The sequence below is a fragment of the Thalassophryne amazonica genome, chromosome 10, assembly GCF_902500255.1.
Source record: "Thalassophryne amazonica chromosome 10, fThaAma1.1, whole genome shotgun sequence".
Classification (NCBI taxonomy): Eukaryota; Metazoa; Chordata; class Actinopteri; order Batrachoidiformes; family Batrachoididae; genus Thalassophryne; species Thalassophryne amazonica.
Window position 1 is genome coordinate 96,482,603 of NC_047112.1, and position 27,463 is coordinate 96,510,065.

The window sequence follows — 27,463 nt, forward strand, 5'->3', positions numbered from 1 at the left end:
AGCTAACACATAACATTTTGTTAATGTTACATATTGGTTCTATTTAGGCTATGGTTATCAGAAATGTTTCTAGAACATTTTCCTAATGTTACTTCATTTTATATGTTGACAAGTCATGTTGATAGTTGAGGGAAATTTGACAAATATATTAATTCTAGTCTCACCATCTTTCTTACTCCAAATTTCTTGCAATGACAAGACTATGACTTTAGGTAATGTTCCCAGAATGTTCTGGGAACATTTGGATGAAACATATCTTTAGGTGACTTTATGTAACTTACCAGAATATTCTGGGAACACAAAAGAAACTCTGTTGGGGAAAGTGTAGTGACACGGACCCACAACAGGGGGCGCAAATGAACGGTCAATAGATGAGCCAAAAGGTAACAATTTAATGTTGTGAATGTGCACAACGATTATACAGACAATCACAGAATCTGATAGTCAATACACAACAGTGACGTGTGGGCAGGCTCGAGGATAGAAGACGTCTGTCCTGAGAAGAGCCGGAACCACATGATTTCCACCGCCACCGAACCTGGTGAATACTGGAGCCGCCAAGTCTCGAATTCCCAGGTGGTCACCGTCCCCGACTGTCGGATCTGGTACTGCTGGCGAGGAGCACAAACAGTGAGATGTGGGTGTGTGCACACCCAGTAACAAAAACAGTCAGAAGGTGGAAAGTCACCTCCACCTCTAATCACACACTCGTGCAGCTCCTGTGTAACCACTTATCTGGCTGGAGTGTGAAGCGAAGCCGTCGCTGATCACACAGATAAGGAAACGCCACAGGAATACGGCTGCAAAGAAGTTCAGATTATTACTCAATGTTTAAGTCAGCAGAGACAATTACCTTCACAAGTAGATGATATCTCGGCAGCGAGGTGGAGATGACGTCCGGCTTTTATGGAGTGGATTGATGAAGTGGAGATGGGTGACAGCTGTCAACTCATGACAGCTGTCAACCCCGGCTGTGTCCGTGGCGGCAGCGCCCTCTCGTGCCTGAAGCCCGCACTTCAGGCAGGGCGCCCTCTGGTGATGGGCCAGCAGTACCTCCTCTTCTGGCGGCCCACACAACAGGACCCCCCCCCCCCCCCCCAACGGGCGCACCAGGCTTGTTCGGGTGACAGTGGTAGAAGTCGGCCAGGAGGGCCGGGTCCAGGATGAAGCTCCTCTTCACCCAGGAGCGTTCTTCTGGTCCATACCCCTCCCAGTCCACCAAATACTGAAACCCCCGGCCCTTACGACAGACGTCCAGGAGCCTGCGCACTGTCCATGCAGGCTCCCCGTCGATGATCTGGGCAGGAGGTGGCGCCGGTCCAGGAGTGCAGAGGGTGGAGGTGTGGTATGGCTTGACACGTGAGACATGAAAGACCGGGTGGATCCGCAGTGAAGCTGGTAGCTTCAGCTTCACTTCGGCCGGACTGAGGACTTTGAGGATCTGGAATGGTCCAATGTAACGTTCCTTCAGCTTAGGGGTGTCCACTTGTAAGGGGATGTCCTTCGTTGATAGCCATACCTCCTGCCCGGGCTGGTAAGCAGGGGCCGGGGAATGCCGGCGGTCTGCATGGGCCTTAGCCCTCGTCCGGGCCTTCAACAAGGCAGAGCGGGCGGTGCGCCACACCCGTCGGCATCTTCGCAGGTGGGCCTGGACCGAGGGCACACCAACCTCTCCCTCCACCACGGGGAACAGTGGGGGCTGATACCTCAGACACACTTCGAACGGGGAGAGGCCGGTGGCAGAGGACACCTGGCTGTTATGGGCGTACTCGATCCACGGCAGATGGTCACTCCAGGCCGACGGGTGCGCGGACGTGACGCAGTGGAGGGCCTGTTCAAGTTCTTGGTTGGCCGGCTCTGCCTGTCCGTTCGTCTGAGGATGATACCCGGACGAGAGGCTCACGCTGGCCCCAGTTCCCTGCAGAAACTCCTCCACACCTGTGAGGAGAACTGAGGACCACGGTCCAAGACGATGTCCGCTGGTATCCCATGCAGACGCACGACGTGGCGGACCAGGAGGTCTGCTGTCTCCTGGGCCGTTGGGAGCTTCGGGAGGGCCACGAAGTGGGCCGCCTTGGAGAATCGGTCCACTATCCTGAAGATGGTCGTCATGCCCTGGGACGGTGGGAGACCCGTGACAAAGTCCAGGCCAATGTGGGACAGGGGCGACGAGGGCACCGGTAGAGGCTGCAGAAGTCCTTGTGTCTTCGTGTGGTCTGCCTTGCCCCTGGCACAGGTGGTACAGGCCTGGACATACTCCCGGACATCGGCCTAAATAGACGCCCACCAGAAGCACTGCCGGACAACTGCCACGGTCCTTCGCACCCCCGGATGACAGGAGAGCTTGGGAACCGTGACAGAAGTCCAAGACTGCAGCTCTGGCCTCTGGTGGGACGTATAAACAGTTCTTCGGACCGGTTCCTGGGTCTGGGCTCTGTGCCAGGGCCTCCCGGACGGTCTTCTCCACATCCCAGGTGAGGGTGGCCACGATAGTGGACTCAGGAATGATGGACTCCGGTGGATCCGACAGCTCCGTCTTGACTTCATCTTCGTGTACCCGGGACAAGGCATCCGATCTCTGGTTCTTGGTCCCGGGGCGATAGGTGATCCGGAAGTCAAAACGCCCGAAGAACAGTGACCAGCGGGCTTGCCTGGGGTTCAGCCGCTGGCGGTCCTGATATACTCCAGGTTCCGATGGTCAGTGAAAACCGTGAACGGCACAGACGCTCCCTCCAACAGGTGTCTCCACTCCTCAAGAGCCTCTTTCACCGCAAGGAGTTCTCGATTGCCGACGTCATAGTTCCGTTCAGCTGGGGTCAACCTGCGAGAAAAGTAGGCACACGGGTGAAGAACCTTATCGGTCTCTCCGCTCTTGGATAGCACGGCTCCTATCCCTGAGTCAGAGGTGTCCACTTCAACCACAAACTGGCGGCTAGGGTCGGGCTGCACCAGAACTGGTGCAGACGAGAACCGGCGTTTCAACTCCTTGAACGCGGCTTCGCACCGATCCGACCAGGTGAAGGGGACTTTTGGAGAGGTCAGGGCTGTCAGGGGGCTAACTACCTGACTGTAGCCCTTAATGAACCTCCTGTAGAAATTTGCAAAGCCGAGGAACTGTTGCAGCTTCCTACGGCTTGTTGGTTGGGGCCAATCTCTCACCGCCACAACCTTGGCCGGATCAGAGGCGACGGAGTTGGAGGAGATAATAAACCCCAGGAAGGACAAAGAGGTGCGGTGAAACTCACACTTCTCGCCCTTCACAAACAGCCAGTTCTGACGTACATGCTGGACATGAGTCTCAGGGTCCGGGGAAAAGATGAGTATGTCATCCAGATATACGAAGACGAATCGGTGCAGGAAGTCCCGCAAGATGTCGTTTACCAAAGCTTGGAACGTCGCAGGGGCGTTAGTGAGGCATGACAAGGTACTCAAAATGACCTAATGGGGTGTTAAATGCCGTCTTCCATTCGTCTCCCTTCTGGATCAGAACCAGGTGATACGCATTCCTAAGGTCCAGTTTGGGGAAAATTTGGGCTCCATGCAGGGCCGTGAACACTGAATCCAACAGGGTAAGGGTATCGATTACGAACCGTTATGTCATTCAGCCCCCTGTAATCAATGCATGGACGGAGTCCGCCATCTTTCTTGCCCACAAAAAAGAAACCTGCACCCATCGGGGAGGTGGAATTCCGGATCAGCCCGGCAGCTAATGAGTCCCGGATGTAGGTCAGATTGGGAGGGACTTTAACCTCCTCATTAGCTTTTACACCGGGAGGAACCGAGGATCCTAAACAATTCCGGTGGCAGGTTTCGCTCCACTGAGCCACAACCCCAGACGGCCAATCAATCCGGGGATTGTGTTTAATCATCCACGGGAAGCCCAAAATCATGCGGGAGGTAGAAGGAGTCACAAAAAACTCAGTCTCCTCCCGGTGATTCCCAGACACTACCAGGGTTACAGGTAGTGTCTTGTGTGTGATAAAAGGGAGAAGAGTGCCATCTAGTGCTCGCACCTTCACTGGCGAAGAAAGCGCCACCAGAGGGAGCCCTACCTCCCTTGCCCATCTGCTGTCCAGCAGATTCCCTTCTGACCCCGTGTCCACCAGTGCTGGGGCTTGAAGGGTTAAATCCCCGCTCAGGATTGTAACTGGGAGTCGTGTTGAAAGATGTGTATGACCCACGTGAATGTTTTGACCCCCCCTCAGCCCAGTCTCTAAGGGCGGGCGTTTGTGTTTTGACCGTTTGAGACAGTCTCTCTGCTGATGCTCACTCGAGCTGCAGACAAAGCACTCCCCGTGGTCCAGCCTCTTTTTTCTGAATGTGGCCCTGCTCGTGTCCCTAGCATCGTCAGCAGGGGGAGCTGTAGCCACACGGAGCGCTGTGGCTGTGGAGCGTGGGGAAGACGGCTCCCTTTCGGACCCGGGAGGAAGAGGGGCAGCTTGTACCTGACCACGCCCTTCACCTCGCTCCCGTCGGCATTCTTCTAACCAATTGTCCAATCGTATAACCAAATCGATAAGCTCAGCCAAATCCCGCAGTTCCTCCTTAGCCACCAGGTGCTCCTTCAGGACCGACGACAGTCCGTTTATGAAGGCGGCGCGGAGAGCAGTCATATTCCAGCCGGATCTCGCAGCCGTGATGTGGAAGTCGACTGCATATTCGGCTGCGCTCCGGCGCCCCTGTCTCATTGACAGCAACACGGTAGACGCGGTTTCGCCTCTGTTAGGGTGATCAAAAACAGTTCTGAGCTCCCTCACAAACCCAGTATAAGAGGCAAGGAGCCGTGAACTTTGCTCCCAAAGCGCTGTAGCCCAACGCGTGCCTCACCTCGAAGCAAATTAATCACGTAAGCCACCTTACTGGCATCAGACGCGTACATCACGGGACGCTGTGCAAAGACGAGCGAACACTGCATAAGAAAGTCCGCACACGTCTCCACACAACCTCTGTACGGCTCTGGGGGGCTTATGTATGCTTCAGGGGATGGTGGGGGGGTTGTTGAATGACCAGTGGAATGTCTGTATTCGGCACCGGGTCGGCAGGAGGAGGAGCTGCAGCAGCGCCCTGAGCGCGCGCTTCCACCTGCGCGGTGAGAGCCTCCATCCTGCGATTAAGGATGATGTTTTGCTCGGTCATCAGGTCTATCCGAGCGGTAAAGGCGGTGAGGATGTGCTGCAACTCACCAATCACGCCTCCAGCCGACGCCTGTGCACCCTGCTCTTCCATTGGCTGTCCAACAGATGGTTGACGCCCCCCGGGATCCATGACACTGGCCGAGATATCCTGTTGGGGAAAGTGTAGTGACACGGACCCACAACAGGGGGTGCAAATGAACTGTCAATAGATGAGCCAAAGGTAACAATTTAATGTTGTGAATGTGCACAACGATTATACAGACAATCACAGAATCTGATAGTCAATACACAACGGTGACGTGTGGGCAGGCTCGAGGATAGAAGACGTCTGTCCTGAGAAGAGCCGGAACCACACGATTTCCACCGCCACTGAACCTGGTGAATACTGGAGCTGCCAAGTCCCGAATTCCCAGTGGTCACCGTCCCCGACTGTCGGATCTGGTACTGCTGGCGAGGAGCACAAACAGTGAGATGTGGGTGTGTGCCACACCCAGTAACAAAACAGTCAGAAGGTGGAAAGTCACCTCCACCTCTAATCACACACTCGTGCAGCTCCTGTGTAACCACTTATCTGGCTGGAGTGTGAAGCGAAGCCGTCACTGATCACACTTTACGCCAATCCCACAGATAAGGAAACGCCACAGGAATACGGCTGCAGAGAAGTTCAGATTATTACTCAATGTTTAAGTCAGCAGAGACAATTACCTTCACAGGTAGATGATATCTCGGCAGCGAGGTGGAGATGACGTCCGGCTTTTATGGAGTGGATTGATGAAGTGGAGATGGGTGACAGCTGTCATGAGTTGACAGCTGTCAACCCCGGCTGTGTCCGTGGCGGCAGCGCCCTCTCATGCCTGAAGCCCGCACTTCAGGCAGGGCGCCTTCTGGTGGTAGGCCAGCAGTACCTCCTCTTCTGGCGGCCCACACAACAAACTCTCTTAAAAACATTCCCAGAATGTTAGATTTAAGATTCGCAAAACATTTGTGCTAACGTTATTGTCAAATATTCTGAGAACCAAAAGAAACTTTCCTTAAAAACATTCCAGAATGTTAGGTTTAACATTCTCAAAACATTTCTGCTAACGTTATTGTCAAATATTCTGAGAACCAAAAAGAAACTTTCCTTATAAACATTCCCAGAATGTTAGGTTTAACATTCGCAAACAGTTCTGCTAACGTTATTGTCAACATTCTGAGAGCCAAAAAAAAAAAAAAAACTTTCCTTAAAATGTTCCCAGGATGTTAGGCCTAATGTTCTCAAAGCCTTTGTGCTAACGTTATCAAAATTTCTGGGAACCAAAAGAAAAACTTTCTGCTGCAGAAATATCTGACAAAAATATTGAACTTTTTACAATATTCAATTTTTTTTCTATTCACTTGTATAATAGACAAACCCTTTGTGACAGCATCATCGGTTTTCTGGGAATGGTTCTGAATATCTGAAGTGTAGGTAAGTGACTCTGACTGTTACCATCCTGACCCGTCCATAAATGGGTAAAGACGTTGAGCGTTGGCAAGACCAAAGTGACTTGGGTATGATGAATGAAACTAAAACAGGCATATCTATCTTGTAGTTACCAAGCAAGCTAAGGTTAACAAGCTACGTAATCTAGGTTTGGGTAATTGCTTAACACATATTTTTGTGGACAGAGCAGTAATAATGAATGGTTATGATGGGTATTAAAAACTATCAACAACATATAGCTTCAATAACTGTGGCACAATCTGTCGGTAATGTTACCTCACTATCAATGCTTGTTAATTTATGCTATCTGTGCCACATACAAAGTAAATATACTAAAATTTTACTTACCTTACATGCTGGAAATGGGTCATTAGTGCAAGTAACTGCACAGCAAGCCATATCATCACAGATATTTTTATTAAAATACTGAGAAAGGACAAACATGGTTGAGACCACAGCAACGAGCAGCTACCTGGATGCGGCCCACACTTGCGCCTTCGCTGTATATGGCAAAACAGTTTAAACTGATGAGTTATACAAAAATTCACCCTCCCCTGATGTGACCGTGAAATGGAGAAACTAGCCATAAGACCAAAACCTTTTTTGTAAAAGGCTGTAAAACCTTTATTTGTGTTGTATGTTAATTTAGACATATTAACATGGGGTTCAATAGAGAGTGCCCCACTTTTGAAGACAGCCTCAAGTCACCATTCAAGCAACTGCAAGTTTGGACACTTTGGTGATTTATACTTCATTTTTCAGCACTGGAGATTGCTTCTTGGCATCCCTCCTACTGAGAGATTTAGGAGTATATAACCCAGTCCTCGAGCCCCACCCGATGTATGTCTGATTGGCCCTGGTGAACTTTGGGGTGACTGACCTTGTGGGTTATGATGTAGCAAAGTGAGCTCACCCACACAGTTTTCAGCTCAGTAAATCTGCCTTCCCTTCTACAGAGGATTGTAAATAAATTATACAAGTATTATTGACTAACTGTAAACATGCTTCATAGTGCACATGAAAATACCTTTCTGAGTGAAGCCTTAAATCTAAATTGCAAGACTTCAATGGCTTGTGATAACCCAAACCATCCTGGTGACTAAAAGCGAGTAGTACTCAACAAAGATTAACAGCTTTTGTGTGTTAAGATGGCCGCTTTGTTGATGCACCATTACCCAAAGATGATGACATACACTGTGTCTCTTGCCACTCCTTTGTCCCATGTAGGGCTTTGCAAAGGTTGCACTTCTGGTGTGGACATTAGTTAGTCCACAGGAAAGGCTGTCCACCTCTGCTGACATCCGGGCTGTCAGCTGGGATTTAACTAAACACTCATTCAGCAAATGTGAGGGAAGCACAGGCTCTGGTCCATGCATACCTGCGTACAGACCAGTGGCAGGCTCTGCATTATACACCAAGGCCTTCAGAACTATCCGCTTACAATTAAACACAGTATTACATGATGCAACGTCATAGACATGTATATACCTCAATCACTGTCATTACCAAATGCTATCAGAGTAATGTGGCCAGTTTTATCAAAGAGGACAGAGCTGTGCATGTGTTGCATGGAATGGGTAGATGAGTGAAAGAGAGAGACAAAGAGACAGACCGAGAGAGCACAAGAAACAGAGAAAAAGATTTGAGACTACAGTCGGGGAGTTGAAGAAGAGACGTTACCACAAATAAGAGATAAAACTCACAACAGGAGCTAATGTACTCACATGACCCACCAACACAAGAAAAAAATGCCATAAACAAAAAACGGAGTGGCTATACAGCCCCACCGTTGGCTCAATAAGTAAATACACGAGCATATACGCCCAACCACAACCGACCAATGAGTGCCCTTGTAAGTTCTCTTCCAGTTTCAACATGGGGAAAAAAGGTGGATATTTTCTCACCGGCTGCGGGAGGGTTCGCACCCTACGGAGGGGCTGTGATCTAAAGCGGTTCTGTTTGGCTCGTCACACCCAGGGAACTGTGTCAAACTAACACCATCTTACAACATGCAGCATAAACAAGCAACCCAGTCCAGTCGAAGATTCAAGCTTCTCTACTATGGAAACCACCTGGACAACTGAGAGCCTACACAGAAACATAGCGACCAACTGTGGGCATGAGGCCCTGGCACTGGTACGTAAGCTGGAAAAGACTGCTAAAAAGATAGCTAACTTTAGAAACCACAAGATTTAACCTGAGATGCAAACAAAACAACATTATTCCCAAATGCATGAAGCAAAAGGCACTAGAAGCAGGTCACACAGCAGAAAAGATCCAGTACAGTTACCTTAGGAGGATTTTGGGTCTTAGAATTAGAAGGCTTCATTTTAAAATATTAGACCTCCAAAATGATCTTGATAGTCATCACAAAAGGTTAGAAACTTTAGTGGGGGAAGAGGCCCATAATAAGATCACAAAGTTCATAGTTAAAATTCAAACTGCAAATCAGGAAGTTTCACAACCTTTTAGTGCAGAAAAGGCGTACTTTCAGTGGGAGTAGTTATAAAGATACACCCAGACAAATTAGTGACAACAAGGAAAATTGGGTAGAGAATCTCTCCGACAGGGTTCTTACACAGACAGAAAAGGATGTGCTCACTAAAGGACTAAATTCCTCAGTGACCTCTAACATATACCGACAGTAGATTACATCACTGCAGTAGAGTCAGCCATTAAACATAACAGTTTGTCAGAGTCAGAAGCTGGGGACCTCCGACTAAGAGTCACAGCAGTGCTTAACAGTGCTAAGCCTCCTCTGTCCAACATCACAGGAGAAGAATGGAAAGCTTTGTCAGCATTGCAGAAGGACCAAAGCGTCCTTATCCTGCCAATGGATAAAGGCAGATGCATGGTGGTCCTGAACACATCGGACTACGAGGCCAAGATCAGCAACTTGATCAGTGACTCCAATACATACGGGCGTCTGAAGAGAGACCCCACAAGCGGCTATAAGAAGAAAATCATTAACTACCTCCAAAACCTGGAGAAAGAGGGACTCATCGACAGGCAGGCATACAACAGACTGTACCCTGGGGACGCCCTCCATGCATTCTATGGACTGCCCAAAATCCACAAACAGGATGTGCCACTCAGGCCCATTGTAGTAGCACAGATTCCATCACGTACAATTTGGCCAAGTACCTCAAATGGATTTTGGCTCCTTTAGTGGGTAACTCAGACCACCATGTGGGAGAACACACAAGATTTTTGTGAACAAAATCAAGGATCTTCAGCTGGAGGCAGATGAAACTATGGTGTCATTTGATGTGACATCATTGTTCACCAGCATCCCCACCGCTGAGGCCGTCTCAGCTGTGAGGCAGAGACTGCTGGAGGATGTGTCTCTACTTGAAAGGACCAAACTCACACCAGACCACATCTGCCAACTCTTGGAGATCTGTCTTAACACCACGTATTTCCTGTTAGGAGGAATTACTACAGGCAGATCCATGGTTGGGCGATGGGGTCTCCGGTATCCCTCATTGTGGCCAATCTGTACATGGAGCGAGTGGAGAAAAGAACCTTGACATGTTTCACGGGTATCCCTCCCAGTCACTGGTTCAGATATGGCGATGACACATGGGTTAAAATCAAGCAACAGGAGGTTGAGGACTTACAGAGCACATCAACTCGGTGGACTCCAATATCAAGTTCACATGTGAGGATGCCAGAAACAACCGTTTAGCCTTCTTGGACTGTGATGTTACGATTGGAGAGAACAGGCAGCTCCAGACAGGGGTTTACAGAAAACCCACTCACACTGACCAATATCTGCTCTTTGGCTCAAACCACCCCCTTGAACACAAGCTCGGGGTGATCAGGACTCTTCAAAACAGAGCCCTACAGGTGCCCCAACTAGAGAGGGAAGGGCTAAAGAACAACTTGTCCGGAAAGCCTCACGATATGTGGGTACCCATGATGGTCCCTGGATAAGTGCAGAAGTCCCCGAGAACAAAGAGACCAAACAGACAGACAGGAGATGGAGACAAGAAGAAGAGGAGTGTCTGTCCCTTATTTAGCAGGAGTAGGGGAAAAAACTACAGAGGATCTTCAGACGCACAAAATCCTAGTTTACTTAAACCTGTTACACACCTTGAGACAGAAATTAGTTCACCCTAAGGACAGGATCCCTAGTTCAAACAACGCAATGTGTGTATTTCTACAGATGTCAGAAAACTGTAACAACACTACATAGGTGAGACTAAGCACCTTTACACAAAAGGCTATACAGCACCGCAGAGAGGGCGCCAGTGGACCTCAGTCTGCAGTTCATCTCCACCTTAAAGACACTACCCACACGTTTGAGGACAAGGAAGTTAAAATCTTAGCCAGAGAGAAGAAATGGTTTGAGAGAGGGGTGAGGAGGCATTCTATGTGAAACAGTTGAAAACCCAGCCTTAACCGGGGAGGGGGTCTGAGGACACGCTTTGTCCCCTGTTTACAATGGGGTACTCAGATCAAAGCAGTTTCAGTCTTTTGTTCATGGTAATGAGTCATTCACGTCATCAGGAGAGGCGTCCAGTCCCATCGTTAGCAGAGACAGCTACTCTGTCATTAGGAAAGTGCTAACTAGAGCACATTAGGTGCTAATTAAAGCAGTTGTTTAGTCACTAGCCAATAGCAGTCTGCCTATCAGTAGGAGGTGTCTGGTTAGGTTTAAAACTCCAGCTTTTGTGGCTTCTGTTTGTTCTTCTCGACAAGGGTCAGACAGAAGTCAGACTACCAGAGCAAGACTTTAGCTGAGGAAGCTTCTTCTGCGATTTGAATCTAAACGTCCTCGGGTCAAGCAACCCAGTCCAGTCGAAGATTCAAGCTTCTCTACAACAAGCAGCATTTTGTTCATAAAAACTTGTTTCGGTCATCATTAAGAGGCTTCCGTTTAAAATACTTATGAAGTTTGTCTGCTTTCATTCATTGCTGTTTTTTTGTTTTTTTTTGCAGTAATTACAGATGGCGCCGTTAAATGTGTCAACATACGCTGCTTTTCATTAGAGCCTTAAAAAAGTGGTGTAAAAAAAACGTAGTTTAGATGCACAAAACGTTGTCAAATACATGATCACGGTTGACATTATATTTATAGGGTCAACGGTTGGGCGTGTAATGATCTGCCCAACGGTTGGGTGAATAGCCTTTGCCAAACAAAAATAACACTATCAGAATTGAATAGATTACATCCAATATAGTGGAACAGATAACATCAATTTTACAGGAAATTTGTGCAAATGTTGGTACAAGCACCCACATTTGGCATGATAATTCCCAAGATACAGGTGAGCCACATTAACTCACGTGAGTTGGAGTCCACAAAAATGGGTCAGAGTTATCTGAAACTACGAGTAATGAAGTTGACCAAAAAAACTTAAAATTCAGCTTACTTTGCCATATTACAATAGCTTTGACCACTTTAAGCGTGATTCCTTCCTGGATGGTGATGATTTCTTCATCTAGAGTGGGTTCGGCATCTTTTTCTTCCTCTTCTGGCTGCTGCAGGTCAGCGATGAGGGCTTTGTCAGTGCTTGCGGCAGGCGCGTGTGTAAATTCCGGCCCAATCTGAACCAGCAGTAAGGATCTAAACAGTCACATCCAAAAATTCGGAATGGTCAGGAATCTTCTGCACAGAATCGTCCGCCCTCATCGCTGACCTGCAGCAGCCAGAGGAGGAAGAAGAAATCATTGTGCAGAATGATTTCTGATTGATTTTGGACAATTCATCCCAAAAACGGTCAAATCAAAATTTACTTTTATACAGTAGTCTAAATTATCGAGGTCCACAACTTGACCGTGGAGGTGAAGCCGAATTGCGACTTACACGTGTGAGGTAACGGGGCTCAGCTGTACTACTTACCAAATATGGCCAATTGAAATCCATTTTCAGTTGGGCTCTGGGCTCTGACTGGGCCAACTCAAGGACATTCACAAAGTTGTCCTGAAGTCACTCCTTTGATATCTGGCTGTGTGCTTAGGGTCATTGTGCTGCCACCCACCATGCTTTACTGTAGGGGATGGTGTCTGGTTTCCTCCAAAAATGACGCCTGGCATTCACGCCAAAGAGTTCAATCTTTGTCTCATCAGATGAGAAAATTTGTTTCTCGTGGTCCGTCCGTCTGTCTGTGCTCAGCATGAGTCCAGTCTATTACTGCCTGGGTCTTCAAATTGACAGGGAACATTCTTGGGACACAGACCTTGAACAAATTCAAAGATGGCTAATCTTGACCTATTTTATGAGGTCAAAAGATCACATTCTGTTTCCTATTTTTATTCTATAAATAATGCAAATCTGCTTTGGGGGGGGGGGGGGGGGGGGGGTGGAGGAGTGACCAGCCAATCAGAGCAGAGAGGCACTGTGACATCACTGACTGATCTCTGTCTGCCTGCTAATTCCTCTGCCTTTCTGGATAAATCTTAACATGTTTCTCACATATTATGTAAAAGCTAGTGAAAAATAAACACTTTAAAACTGAAAATGCTATTTTTGTAACCCAATAACACCTCTGGAGTGATTTACAAGTCATCTCGTTGACGTCAGCGTGCATGCGCATCACACATGGTGGAATCCACTCCACTACGTTTGTGTAAATATAACATGTTTCTCATATATTATGTAAAAGCTACAGACAAATAAACACTTATAACACTTATACCACTGAAAACACGGTTTTGTAACCTGATAACACCCCAGGAGTGATATACAAGACATCTCGTGGATGTCAGCGTGCACGTGCATCACATGTAGTCAAAGGTAACTTCCGGTCTTTGAAAAGCCGATGTATCCGAACACGCACACCCTCCTGCAGGCGCTGTTAAAAGGTAAAAATATAGTTTATGACTGCTTGATTGAGTTTATTCTGCAACATGATCAATACAAACATAGAGAGGTGACTGTATCAATGATACACTGATACCACAATAAAGCATAAACCCTTCTATCTTTCTATCTATTTAATCTCTCTCTCTCTCTCTCTCTCTCTCGACAGACAGACAGACATAGTTTGCACTGGGATACCAATTCGGCCGAGTGTATTTCAGCATTGCTATATATATATATATATATATATATATATATATATATATAGAGGTCTGTTAGAAAAGTATCCAACCTTTTTATTTTTTTCAAAAACCATATGGATTTGAATCACGTGTGATTGCATCAGCCAAGCTTGAACCTTCGTGCGCATGCGTGAGGTTTTTCATGCCTGTCGGTTGCGTCATTCACCTGTGAGCAGGCTTTGTGTGAGCAGTGGTCCACCCCTCTCGTCAGATTTTTATTGCGAATAAATGTCTGAACAATTTGGAGCTTTGCTGCATCAATTTTTCCAGAAACTGTGAGAGACCTCCAGGTGGTAACCATTCGGAAAATTCAAATGGCTTTCAGGGACGATTTTATGGGGATTACACAGATTAAGGAGTGCTCCAGCCGGTTTAAAGACCGCCCACAGCTGCTGAGAGCGCGCCGCGCTCTGAGCGCCGATTGACAGGCTCAAACCCCGCTGAAACAACCAGATCATTTCCAACGTGAAGGCTTTGTTGATCCGGGACGTTGTCTGACTTACACAACAATAGCAGGAGACGTGGACATCAGTACTTTTTTGGCACATTCCACTGTTACAGGAGTTTTTTTCATGGAAAGAAAAGCGGACGGATGTGCCACAGAGCCGTTCATGGTGCGGCACAAAACCACCTCCGTGTTGATCTCACAGGACGGCTTTCAGATGGCTTTCAGACGGCTGTCGGTGGGTTTTCAGTCGTGTGAAGAACCGAGAAATTGTGGATGAGCCTGGACATGCCAGAACATGTCCTGTGAGGCTTCATCACGGCATTGCTTTGCGCCATGCGGCTCCACCGCGACGCGCGGAATTCCTCTGCTCCTCTTTCCATGACAAAAACTCCTGTAACAGTGGATTGTGCCATTCATTTCCAAACTGGACGCTGTGTTTTATCTGGGACGTCCTCTGACTAGCACAGGAATTGTGGAAGACGTGGACATCAGCACTTTTTCGGCACATTGAGACAGAATTCCTCCGCACGTCGCGGCTCCACCGTGACGTGCAGTTCATTGCCAAATATATATAATTTGACAATGCTGCCAATTTAAGAGTATGATAACTGGATCCTGACAAACCCTCAGGTTTATTATTTTAACTTTAGAATACTTTATTAACAAAAAAATGTTAACAGCCAATGACTAGCTTATAATGTGTACTGTGATAAAAGCACTCACCCTCATTTGGAACATGGGTTCTATCCAATTTGCTATCACACATAAGGTTTTCTGTTTCTATTGTGATACATTTTGTGTGACAAATCAGTTGACTGTACACAGACATTGCAAAAACAAGTGCCACCTTCTATGCGGATGACAAAATTTGCTCTATCTGATTGGCTGCCTGACAAGGCGCTGCATTGACAACACATCACCTTTCTGAAAAGTTCAGCAATTTTCAGCTTAAATCTACAGCCCGACCGATATGGATTTTTTTGAGGCCAATAACGATATTTGGATGAAAAAAATACTGCTAATCGATAAATCGGCTGATTTGCCGATAGCTGATAAATCAGCCGATATTATTATTTTTTTTAAATGAATAAAATGTTTTTTTGGACCCTTAACAAAAAAGGTATGAGCTAAAAGCTGAAGCTTTATCCTCATATTGATTAACTTTATAACAGAGAAGAATTTTCAGGTTCAAAAAATGCAAAAATGCAATTGGAGCAGTTAAGGGGTTATTCAAACGGGCCAACTAGTAAGATATCACTCCTGAAAACAATCTTTGCCATATCACATGAGGTAAATCTGCCCTACAATTGGATTTTGGAAAACCATGTGACAGAGAACTAATTCCGATTGGACACTCACATTGCGCACGTCATCACACATCTTCTATGAAGAGTACCAAGCTGGGCGATGGTGGATCGAAAGTCCGCGGAGTTAACTTTTCAGCAAAAAAAAAGAAGTACGTTTCTGTCTCATATCATTAAAAAGTTATTTACAATTTAGTAAAGCTTGGTCCCAGCCGTTGTATACGATGGCGTCGGCCCCAGAGGGTTAATGGAGAAAGGCAGTAATTCCCAGAACTCTTACGGACAACCAGTGAATCTGAATATTTCAACCTCTTAGCAGTAAACGAAAGTTTTTCATGCTAGAAATCAGGTCTACACAACGTGGGCTTAATAAAAAGCATGACCGATGCAATGAAGCACATTTGACACATTACGACATAAACTGAGTTAATCAAACTGAGTTGAACTGAAACGGGAGAAATGTGGGTTGAATGTAATCACAAAGTTATTACAAACAGCATCCTTATAAACTTGCTTTTGTCAGCCGATCAGTGCAGTGTGATGGTGAACTATGGGGGCTGGTGATGAACACATTTAAGCAGGGGTGTAAGCAGCTCTCAGTTGAATGGAGTGAGAGCTCCATCTACTGGACAAATGGTGCAAGGACATTTTACATTGCTGACACAAACATTATTTCAGTAACTGTTCTGTTTATGAGAAATTATCGCCGTTCTATCAGCAAAATTCGGCTGATAGTGAGTACTTTGAAAAGGGCTTATATCGGCCGATAATATCGGCCAGGCTCTACTTAAATCCATTCCATACTACCAGCTAAAAAAGGTAGAAACCTACTTTGAAATAATTGGCATATTATTAGTGCAACAATGTCCATAAAAATATGGCCAGTTAGGTGTTTTTTTTCACTAATACACCTATTTATATCAACCCTGTACCCATTTTAGATGTTAGCACCAATCTCTTTGTTTACTACTGATGTCATGCATGGATCACACCTTGTGAGTCCTTTCAAAAAACTATATTAGTAACATGGAGAACACATAGTGTCGTAATTGGGCCTGTTGGAAATAATTAGTACATTGACTAATCATTCAGTATATAAAATGAACACAATAATTTAGTTGACCTCCATTTATTGCCCTTTACATGTGTGTTTGTTTCCATAAGTCACAAACATTTCAGCGAGTCCTGCTGCCTCTGTCTCTCTGTCTCTGCTCTGCAGGAGGAGGCGTCAGCTCTGCTCACTGTTTGAGATGCACTGCAACATCAAGCCAGCTAGTTGAAGCAAAGCAACTGGATTATTCCATCCAGAAAGTTTGGAAGAATAAACTGAATTGGTTAACTTCTTACAACCCCAATTCCATTGAAGTTGGGACGTTGTGTAAAATGTAAATAAAAAACAGAATACAATGATTTGCAAATCCTGTTCAACCTATATTCAATTGAATACACCACAAAGACAAGATATTTAATGTTCAAACTGATAGACTTTGTTGTTTTTGTGCAAATATTTGCTCATTTTGAAATGGATGCCTGCAACACATTTCAAAAAACTTGGGACGGGGCAACAAAAGACTGAGAAAGTTGATGAATGCTCAAAGAACACCTAATTGGAAACAGGTGAGTGTCATGATTGGGTATAAAAGGAGTATCCCCAAAAGGCTCAGCCATTCACAAGCAAAGATGGGGTGAGGATCACCACTTTGTGAACAACTGTGTGAAAATAGTCCAAACAGTTTTGTTGTGAAAGTGTAATGACACGGGACCCACAACAGGGGGCGTAAATGAACGGACAATAGATGAGCCAAAAATACAACACTTTACTGTTGTGAAGCATGCACAACGAATACAGACAAATACAGAATTTGGACAGAGTCAATGTACTAAGGTGACGTGTGGGCAGGCTCGAGGATAGAAGCCGTCCATCCAGAGAAGAGCCGGATCCCCCACGATTTCCACTGCCACTGAACCCGGAGACTACTGGAGCCGCCAGTTCCGAGTCCCCAGGTGGCCACCGTCTCCGGCTGTCGGATCTGGTACTGCTGGCAGGAAGCAGAAACAGTTATGTGTGGGTGTGTGTACAACCCAGCAAATACAAGCAGCGACAGTTCCTTAATGTGGGTAAGACACCTCCACCTCCAAAACAGGACACAATACGAGTACAGTAGCACCTACTGAATACGGCTGAGAGTTTTACCTCCAAGGGCAAACGATATCTCGGCAGCAGGGTGGAGATGTCTTCCAGCTTATATGGAGTGGTTGATGAGTTGATGATTGGTGACAGCTGTCAGGAGTTAATGAGTGACAGCTGTCACTCTCGGCTGTCCTGTGAGGCGGCAGCGCCCTCTCGTGCCTGAAGCCCGCACTCCAGGCAGGGCGCCCTCTGAATGGTGGGCCAGCAGTACCTCCTCTTCAGCGGCCCACACAACAAGTTTAAGAACAGTGTTTCTCAATGTTCAATTGCAAGGAATTAGGGATTCCATCATCTACAGTCCATAATATAATCAGAAGATACAGAGAATCTGGAGAACTTTCTACATGTAAGCGGCAAGGCTGAAATGCCCGTGACCTTCGATCCTTCAGGCGGCACTGCATTAAAAACCGATATCATGTGTAAAGGATCTTACCACGTGGGCTCAGGAACACTTCAGAAAACTATTGTCATTTAACACAGTTCGTCGCTACATCTACAAGTGCAAGTTAAAACTCTACCATGCAAAGCGAAAGCCATACATCAACAACATCCAGAAATGCCGCCACTTTCTTTGGGTTCGAGCTCATTTGAAATGGACAGACACAAAGTGGAAAAGTGTGCTGTGGTCTGATGAGTCTACATTTCAAATTGTTTTTAGAAATCATGGACGTCGTGTCCTCCGGACAAAAGAGGAAAAAGACCATCCAGATTGTTACCAGCGCAAAGTTCAAAAGCCAGGCATCTGTGATGGTATGGGGGTGTGTTAGTGCCCATGGCATGGACAACTTACACATCTGTGATGGCACCATCAATGCTGAAAGGTGCATCCAGGTTTTGGAGCAACACATGCTGCCATCCAAGCAACGTCTTTTTCAGGGACATCCCTGATTATTCAGCAAGACAATGCAAGCCACATTCTGCATGTGTTACAACAGCGTGGCTTCATAGTAAAGAGTGTGGGTACTAGACTGGCCTGCCTGTAGTCCAGACCTGTCACCCATTCAAAATGTGTGGCACATTGTGAAGCATAAAATACAACAACAGAGACCCCGGACTGTTGGACAATTGAAGTCGTACATCAAGCAAGAATGGGAAAGAACTCCACCTACAAAACTTCAACAATTAGGTGTCCTCAGTTCCCAAACGCTTATTGAGTGTTGTTAGAAGGAAGGTGATTTAACAGTGGTAAACATACCACTGTCCCAGCTTTTTTGAAATGTGTTACAGGCATCCACTTCAAAATGAGCAAATATTTGCACAAAAACAATAAAGTTTATCAGTTTGAACATGAAATATCTTGTCTTTGTGGTGTATTCAATTGAATATAGGTTGAAGAGGATTTGCAAATCATTGCATTCTGCTTTTATTTACATTTTACACAACGTCCCAACTTCATTGCAACTGGGGTTGTACGAAATATGAACCTAAAAGTGAAAGCGTGCTGATCCCTGTTTGTATGAATCATTGAACTGTACAAGAACAGTCCACACTGCATATGACTTTTAAAGTGACCAACTAATTACAAAAGTTCATGTTTTATGTGAATTAGAGGAAGGATGTTCACCCAATACTGACAACTCCCAACGGATTTTAAATCTGTACATGGCCCATTTTATGAGACGCTGTCATTTGTGTAAAATCAACAAACTTAAAGTTGACAAAAATATTGAAGGCAGGTCTAGCGCGACACTTCAAAAAAGCAAATTCATCCAATGCAAATGACAAGAGATGTTTTCCAATTCAAAAACTTTTAATGAAAAAAGAAAGTTTATATTTACACTCTGTCTCACTGTACTCCAGAGCCTGACAGTAACTCTCTGCTGTTCACTCCATTAATGCTACTCTATGGAAGTTTTAAACATGGGATCAAATGCTATATTCATGTGTTTTTAACCTTTTAAACATTATTTATGACCTATGCATGGCATCAAACGGCATGAAATAGAACACAAAATAATGAAATATGAAATTTTCACCATATTTAACTGTAACTTAAATTGGCTCAAGTTGTGGGTCTTACAAATCTTGAATTACTTATTTTATTTTATTCCACTTTGCAGTTGCCCCCTGATGTCTAAGAAGGGCCCAGCATGTGGAGAAAAGGGCCATTAGCCCATACCACCCTTTGGAAATATGAATAACTGATTTAGAATTTTTTCTCTTTCCTTTATTTTATTTTTAGATTTTATTTCAATTCCAGTGTTCGACATTCAGGAAGATTCAAAGTTCACTGCTGTTTGAAATACTGTACTTGCATTTTAAGCTATATTATAATGATGTCAATGGCATAAAACAGTTTTGAAATGATGTCAATGATAATATCATGATATTAACATTTACTGTGATATTTTCTGAGGCAAGATCATCAGCAAATCATCCAGCAAAATGTGTTATTGTGACAGGCCTATCGTAAACAATAGAATAAAACCAAAATCAGGCAAGATAATTAACACTGATAAAAAAATAAAACAAGCAATTATGTACAAACTCCAAAACAATAATCCAAACACAGACGTTGCAAAATTTTGGAAACATTCTGGAACAATATTTTTCTCCTTTGACATCTGCAGGAAATCTTTACATTTTATATCTATTTTTAGATTCATTTTTGCATCCATATGTGCAACATCCCGTAATTTTTAAACGTTTTAGAGAGTAAAATCATTCACCCAGTTTACAATGTAACCAATGTATGATCACTCTGGAGTTGGAAATAATATGGTGCTTGTACTCAAAACCCTGGGATGCCAATGATGCCACTGTCAGTGTGCAGGCATTCTTGGATGGACTAATACCAACATTCGATTGGACATCGGAAGTCATTCATTCTGAGACGGTATTTCCGACATCCGACCTAAATACCTTCCAGTGCATCTGTTCCAGAAAAGGACATCAAGGTCCTTTCTGATGCATTTTCATCTCTGTCTTGGGAGAGGGGATTGTCATGAATTTGCGACCCAACGCTGTACTGAAAGAAACATCAAGGTCCACAACTGAAGTCAGGACCTGTCAGATATGTTTATTGCATAAACCCGCCATCAACCACTACATACAAGTAAAAACAAAAAGTTATTGTTTTTACAGCTCAGTGTGCACATTTCTCTGACATCAGATCTGCAACCTCAGTCTTAATGGATCCTGTCCGAGTATCCAATTTGAATGACCGTTCTATTACACTTTTCAAGTAGGAGCTCTTTTTCCCCAAGTTTCGGGGAGAATCAAATGCAGCATAATCGCCCACTCACTCACCCACTTCCCCACATTATTGCCAAATGTTGAAACGTGAACATCAAGCTGGTTTCTAAATATTAATAAATTTCCATTTTATAGTGCAGCAGATAAGTGAAACAATCCTGCAAATGATGATAAACCATCAAATTCAGCAGAAATACTCCTTAGACACTCTCTTTTGAAAAAACTGATTGGCCACTTGAATTTTCAAACGGTGGTCAGGTAGGGGTCAATTGAAGAATTACACAGAGGTCAAAATTAAAAGATGCTCCAATCATATTGAAAAATGCCATTCCTTTTTAAAACCATGTTAACTCAACTAGTAATTTGCATCACTTTTTACCAAAATTGGCAACTTTAACTTTTGACCCCTGTACAAAATGAAACTGACCTTTGTCACCATTCTTGCTGCTTTTATCCCATAACTCCATAGAATTCAGTCACAGATAGTCCAAACTATACCTTTTTGGAATTTTTATGATCAGGCAAATAATGTGGAATATTTTTCAATATGACTGCAGCATCTTTTAATTTTGACCTCTGTGTAATTCTTCAATTGACCCCTACCTGACCACCATTCAAGTGGCCAATCAGTTTTTTTCTAAAGAGGATTATCTGAAGAGTATTTCTGCCAATGCTTTTATCACCATTTGCAGGATTCACCTCTAAATATTCTCTTATCCGCTGCACTATGTAGTCATTTCTTTCTATCATGAACAGTCTACCTCTTAAAATACAACCCCTGGCAATAATTATGGAATCCCCGGCCTCGGAGGATGTTCATTCAGTTGTTTAATTTTGTAGAAAAAAAGCAGATCACAGACATGACACAAAAACTAAAGTCATTTCAAATGGCAACTTTCTGGCTTTAAGAAACACTATAAGAAATCAGGAAAAAAAATTGTGGCAGTCAGTAACGGTTACTTTTTTAGACCAAGCAGAGGGAAAAAAAATATGGACTCACTCAATTCTGAGGAATAAATTATGGAATCACCCTGTAAATTTTCATCCCCAAAGCTAACACCTGCATCAAATCAGATCTGCTCGTTAGTCTGCATCTAAAAAGGAGTGATCACACCTTGGAGAGCTGTTGCACCAAGTGGACTGACATGAATCATGGCTCCAACACGAGAGATGTCAATTGAAACAAAGGAGAGGATTATCAAACTCTTAAAAGAGGGTAAATCATCACGCAATGTTGCAAAAGATGTTGGTTGTTCACAGTCAGCTGTGTCTAAACTCTGGACCAAATACAACAAACATGGGAAGGTTGTTAAAGGCAAACATACTGGTAGACCAAGGAAGACATCAAAGCGTCAAGACAGAAAACTTAAAGCAATATGTCTCAAAAATCGAAAATGCACAACAAAACAAATGAGGAACGAATGGGAGGAAACTGGAGTCAACGTCTGTGACTGAACTGTAAGAAACCGCCTAAAGGAAATGGGATTACATACAGAAAGCTAAACAAAAGCAATCATTAACACCTAAACAGAAAAAACAAGGTTACAATGGGCTAAGGAAAAGCAATCGTTTACTGTGGATGACTGGATGAAAGTCATATTCAGTGATGAATCTTGAATCTGCATTGGGCAAGGTGATGATGCTGGAACTTTTATTTGGTGCCGTTCCAATGAGATTTATAAAGATGACTGCCTGAAGAGAACATGTAAATTTCTACAGTCATTGATGATATGAGGCTGCATGTCAGGTAAAAGCACTGGGAGATGGCTGGTCATTACATCATCAATAATGCACAAGTTTACGTTGATATTTTGGACACTTTTCTTATCCCATCAATTGAAAGGATGTTTGGGGGATGATGAAATCATTTTTCAAGATGATAATGCATCTTGCCATAGAGCAAAACTGTGAAAACATTCCTTGCAAAAAGACACATAGGGTCAATGTCATGGCCTGCAAATAGTCCGGATCTTAATCCAATTGAAAATCTTTGGTGGAAGTTGGAAGAAAATGGTCCATGACAAGGCTCCAACCTGCAAAGCTGATCTGGCAACAGCAATCAGAGAAAGTTGGAGCCAGATTGATGAAGATTACTGTTTGTCACTCATTAAGTCCATGGCCTCAGAGACTGCAAGCTGTTATAAAAGTCTGAGGTGGTGCAACAAAATACTAGTGATGTGTTGGAGCGTTCTTTTGTTTTTCATGATTCCATAATTTTTTCCTCAGAATTGAGTGATTCCATATTTTTTTCCCTCTGCTTGGTCTAAAAAAGTAACCATTACTGACTGCCACAATTTTTTTTCCTGATTTCTTATAGTGTTTCTTAAAGCCCGAAAGTTGCCATTTGAAATGACTTTAGTTTTGTGTCATGTCTGTGATCTGCCTTTTTTCTACAAAATTAAACAACTGAATGAACATCCTCCGAGGCCGGTGATTCCATACTTTTTGCCAGGGGTTGTAGTTGCAGGATCACGATCTTCTTTTCCCTGACGTCTGTGAAGCAAACACCGAGGGAATCCAGCTCCAGTACAGGCAAAACTCCAATCCAGGATTTATGACGAGCTGCTTTTTTTAAAAACTCCCTCGACTTTGGAGCAGAGGAAAACACAGAGGCATTAGGGCAGATGACCGGCACAGCAGCAGCAGCCAGGAACCGACAGTCCTCTCCGTGAAAAGGATGGGGTCCATCCCAAGCTGAGCGCACAAAGACTGGATCAGAGTCCGAGGGTGCACGAGAGTTGCGCTCGAAACAACTCCCGGCTCACTTTTGGTGGATTTACTCCCACAGCAACATGCCACTTTGCTAAGAGAGTGGTGGAACCTCACTTACTGTGCAGGCATGGGGTCCCGAACGAGGAGGGTGCGCTGTTCGAGGACCTGTGCTCCATCAGTCATATGGCTCTGGCTCGGACGCTGCGCCAGCTGTCGGACCTGGCCAAACACGCCTGCTCCATCTTCCAGGAGCTGGAGGTGGACCTGACGTCCACCGAGCGGCGGCTCTGCGGGCCTGCAGGGGAAGATCAGTCGGATCCAGAACACCAGCGCCGGACTGGACCCCAAAACAGGAGGCAGTGCGTGAGTAACGACAAACACAGCAACTGACTGGTCACTTCAACAACTATTTAGCTCCAAACTAGCTTAAAGTACCACAAAGTCCCACTGACGCCACTTTAAGACAGCACCGTTTATTTCTCTCCACCTCGGAGTGCTGCGCCGCATTTTAGTTGTAAAGTTCCCGTTAAGAGTTTCATGAATACTTTAGGACACAGTTTTAGTCCTTGAAGAGAAATACGGCGCTGCTGTTTTCATCTTGTTCCCACGCTAACGCCGTGTTTATGCTAACACCACACGCGCGCGCGAGCACACTCCAGTACATTCATTTTAGGCGAAGAAAATGTACTTTTTTTTTTTTGAAAAGGGATGTTTGGACATTTCAGTGTATTCAGTTGAGATTGGAAAAACCTACATTTATACAAAAATCTTAGATATGTTTACAAAATAAAATAAAATCCTTTAAATAGAAGTTATCAGGCACAGCATGCAAAAGCACAGCAAAATAAACAGGCTGTTACTATGGATACTGTACTATACACAAACTGGGACTTGTTAGTACAGCATAATTCTTATACCTGTATACTTACCAAAGTCACATACAACCCCTAACTTTATCACTAACCCAGACCTTACCCTAACCTTATCACTAATCCTAATCTTACCCTAACTTTATCACTAACCCAGACTTTAGCCTAACCTTATTATGAACCTAAACCTTACCCTAACCCAGGACCTTACCCTAACCTTATCACTAATCCTAATCTTACCCTCACCTTATCACTAACCCAGACCTTACCCTAACCTTATTATGAACCCAGACCTTTCACACACATGTACTCAGTCTTGCTCCTACTGGCTTTCATTCCTCTTCTCTCCAGAGCATATCTCCACATTTCCAGGCTAGACTCAACCTGCTCTCTACTTTCACTACAGAACACAATGTCATCTGCAAACATCACAATCCATGAGACTCTGTCTGATCTTGTCCATCACCAATTGCAAACAAGAAAGGACGTCAGAGCTGATCCTTGGGTGTAATCCCACCCTCCACCTTTAATGATATCTGTCATTCCTACTGCGCAGCTCACCCCTGTCACACTATCGTTGTACATGTCCTGCACTACCCTCACATACTTCTGTCACTCCAGACTTCCTCATAGGACTACCATGAGTGTTTCTGACTGGATGCTGTATAGTTACGGTGGTTTGTGTTTTATATCAGTAGCTATTTTGAAATTAACATTGAGACTATCCTCACTTCAAAAAAAAAAAAAAAAACAACCTCACACATCCTTTGCACAAGCACTTTATTAAGACTTTTTGGGATATTTTAAAGATGCCTCAACTACATTTACTTACTACATTACTTACAAATTTGTGTAAGTAATGAAACTTATCTTACCTAAAGCAGGTGTGCAACAGGAACATTCCTGGTCTGAATCCACCAGTGCACCTGTTTGATATTTAGTGCAATGGAGAAGTTTTTATTTCCTGAAACCTGTTTTGGAAACACTTCTGTGTATTTGGTAGCATGAACAAATGACCTACATGGTTGTATGGCTTGGAGTCGGTTCTCATCATGCAATGAGACAGTGCTCTGTTAGTAATTGTAGGTGTGATGTTACTTGCTTGTGATAGTATGTATTATGTGTTCATTGTACCACTGTTATTATGTGTGTTCTCAGTGAAAATATTTTGGTGGACAATGTGGGACCTAACTCTTACAGAAGAGTTACAGGAAATAGTCGAGCATAGGGAAGTCTGGGAGGAGCTACTTGGTCTACAGTCACTGTGACCCAAATCTGGATAAGCAGCAGAAAATGAATGAATGAATAATATTGGACTGGACCCCATGTGCATTTGGACCACTAGTCTTCAGCCTGTCAAGCCCATGCATTAATCCACCCCTGAGTTATTGTTTGCATTAATCCAAACTTTACTTTATTCACAGCTGTGACAGATTTTCAATCAGTATTTGAAGAAACTTGGTGAAATCTGTGAAGCATTAATAAGAATATTTCATTAACAGACTTTTAACCCTCTGGAGTCTTGGCTATTTTTTATTGTTTTTGACTACTGTTGGTTTTACCTTCATAATTTACCTTAAAAAACTGTTTACCTGGCCTTGTTTGGTGTCTTTTTTTCCAGCACAACCTCACCTGTGTGACTTTACAGTTTTTCTTTCATTCTGACATACCTCATTAAAACAGTGACACAACAGTCACCCTAAAACATGAAATTCGTATCAGAAAAAATTAGTTTCTTTACTGTGAAAACCAGAAATATTTTTAACGAACCATTTTCATAACTTAGAATGTAAATATGAATTTTAAACTTCAAAACTATGTGTACGTAGCATAAACAAAGTTACATACAACAATTCACATTAACTTGTTGGATTGAGGCTGAAAGTGGTCCATGTCCACGTCTGTGGCCCTTGTGTGAACTCATACATGGATTTACCCCACAACAACAATCTTTGCATCTCAACAAACCCAAAACGTTGTGATTGAAGCCTTGGCAATATGTTGACAGCAATGATGTCTTGTGGTGTTCAAAAATAACTCATCAAAATGTTGCGTACGACTGGAATTTCCACAGCAACAATAACTTCTTCTTGGTGCCTTTGCCTTGTTGACTTGCCGTCCTTCTAGATCTTCTGTTTAGTGTGGCCTGACAGATCTCAGCACCTTTATAACACAGCATGTGGCCAATACCTGCTTCTTTTCATCTCTGATCCTCCTGTCAGTCACTGGCCTGATGTGATATCATTGTGTTTGTGTGTAAGCCCGCTATCCAGGAAACTGAAAACAAACCCCCAGAAAAATCCAGCCTGGAACGGTTTCTCCTGCTTGGACAAACTCAGTGGATTTACACCTCATTGACTCTACGCTCTGCAAGTCCCTACATGTTACGCATGCAGGTTGTCCTTCCTGTGGTCTGTGAAGGGGTTACTTTGCCTGAAGGTGCATAGTAGCTATTCCAAAACAAATCCCCAACTCCTCTAAACCTGAAGAGGATTTTGAGCTTGTCTCCATGAATTTAAAATATTATGTTGTTGCCAGCAATTATTTGGCTTTTGTCTTTTAGTTGTCAATGTGGTTTTCTGGCCAATTTCACAAATATCCTTAAACATTAGTTTAAGGATATTTACGAAATTGCTCACTTGTTGTAGTTATACACGTGGACAAAATTGTTGGTACCTCACATTTTATGTACTTGTTTTAATAAAAATATGCTCAGAAATAAATGCAAACAAAGCTATTTTGTTTAATCAGAAATATTTTTTAAAATGTCCAAAGTTATTTGGCAACAAGAACAAAACAAAATGCTTTCATAGAATGAAACAAAAAAATCCTGATATAAAATGTGTGCTGGATACAATTACTGGCACCCTTTGATACATTTACAGTAAATTGTCACTTTTACAACCAGTTTTCTTTAGACAAGTCAGGGGATGGATACATGAACATTTCCAATTCACTGATCACTTCTTAGACTTTAGACCAATTTCTGAAGAATACAAAGACTATGGTACTCTAAGGTAAATCTGTGTGGAGCAGACGGTTCTCAAAAATGTCAGTGCAAAAATGACAGTGCAAGAAGGAGACGAGTGAGGAA

General features: G+C 44.1%; 1 protein-coding gene across 1 annotated transcript in view; it reads left to right on the top strand.

The window, feature by feature from the left end:
• The first annotated feature begins 20,724 nt into the window (after positions 1 to 20,724).
• The window catches only part of nhsa (Nance-Horan syndrome a (congenital cataracts and dental anomalies)), a 274,715-nt gene continuing 267,976 nt past the window's right edge, over positions 20,725 to 27,463 (top strand). The window contains 4 exon segments of the mRNA XM_034179221.1: positions 20,725 to 20,739; positions 23,426 to 23,791; positions 23,793 to 23,843; positions 23,845 to 23,863. Coding sequence (XP_034035112.1) covers positions 20,725 to 20,739; positions 23,426 to 23,791; positions 23,793 to 23,843; positions 23,845 to 23,863 — 451 coding nt within the window.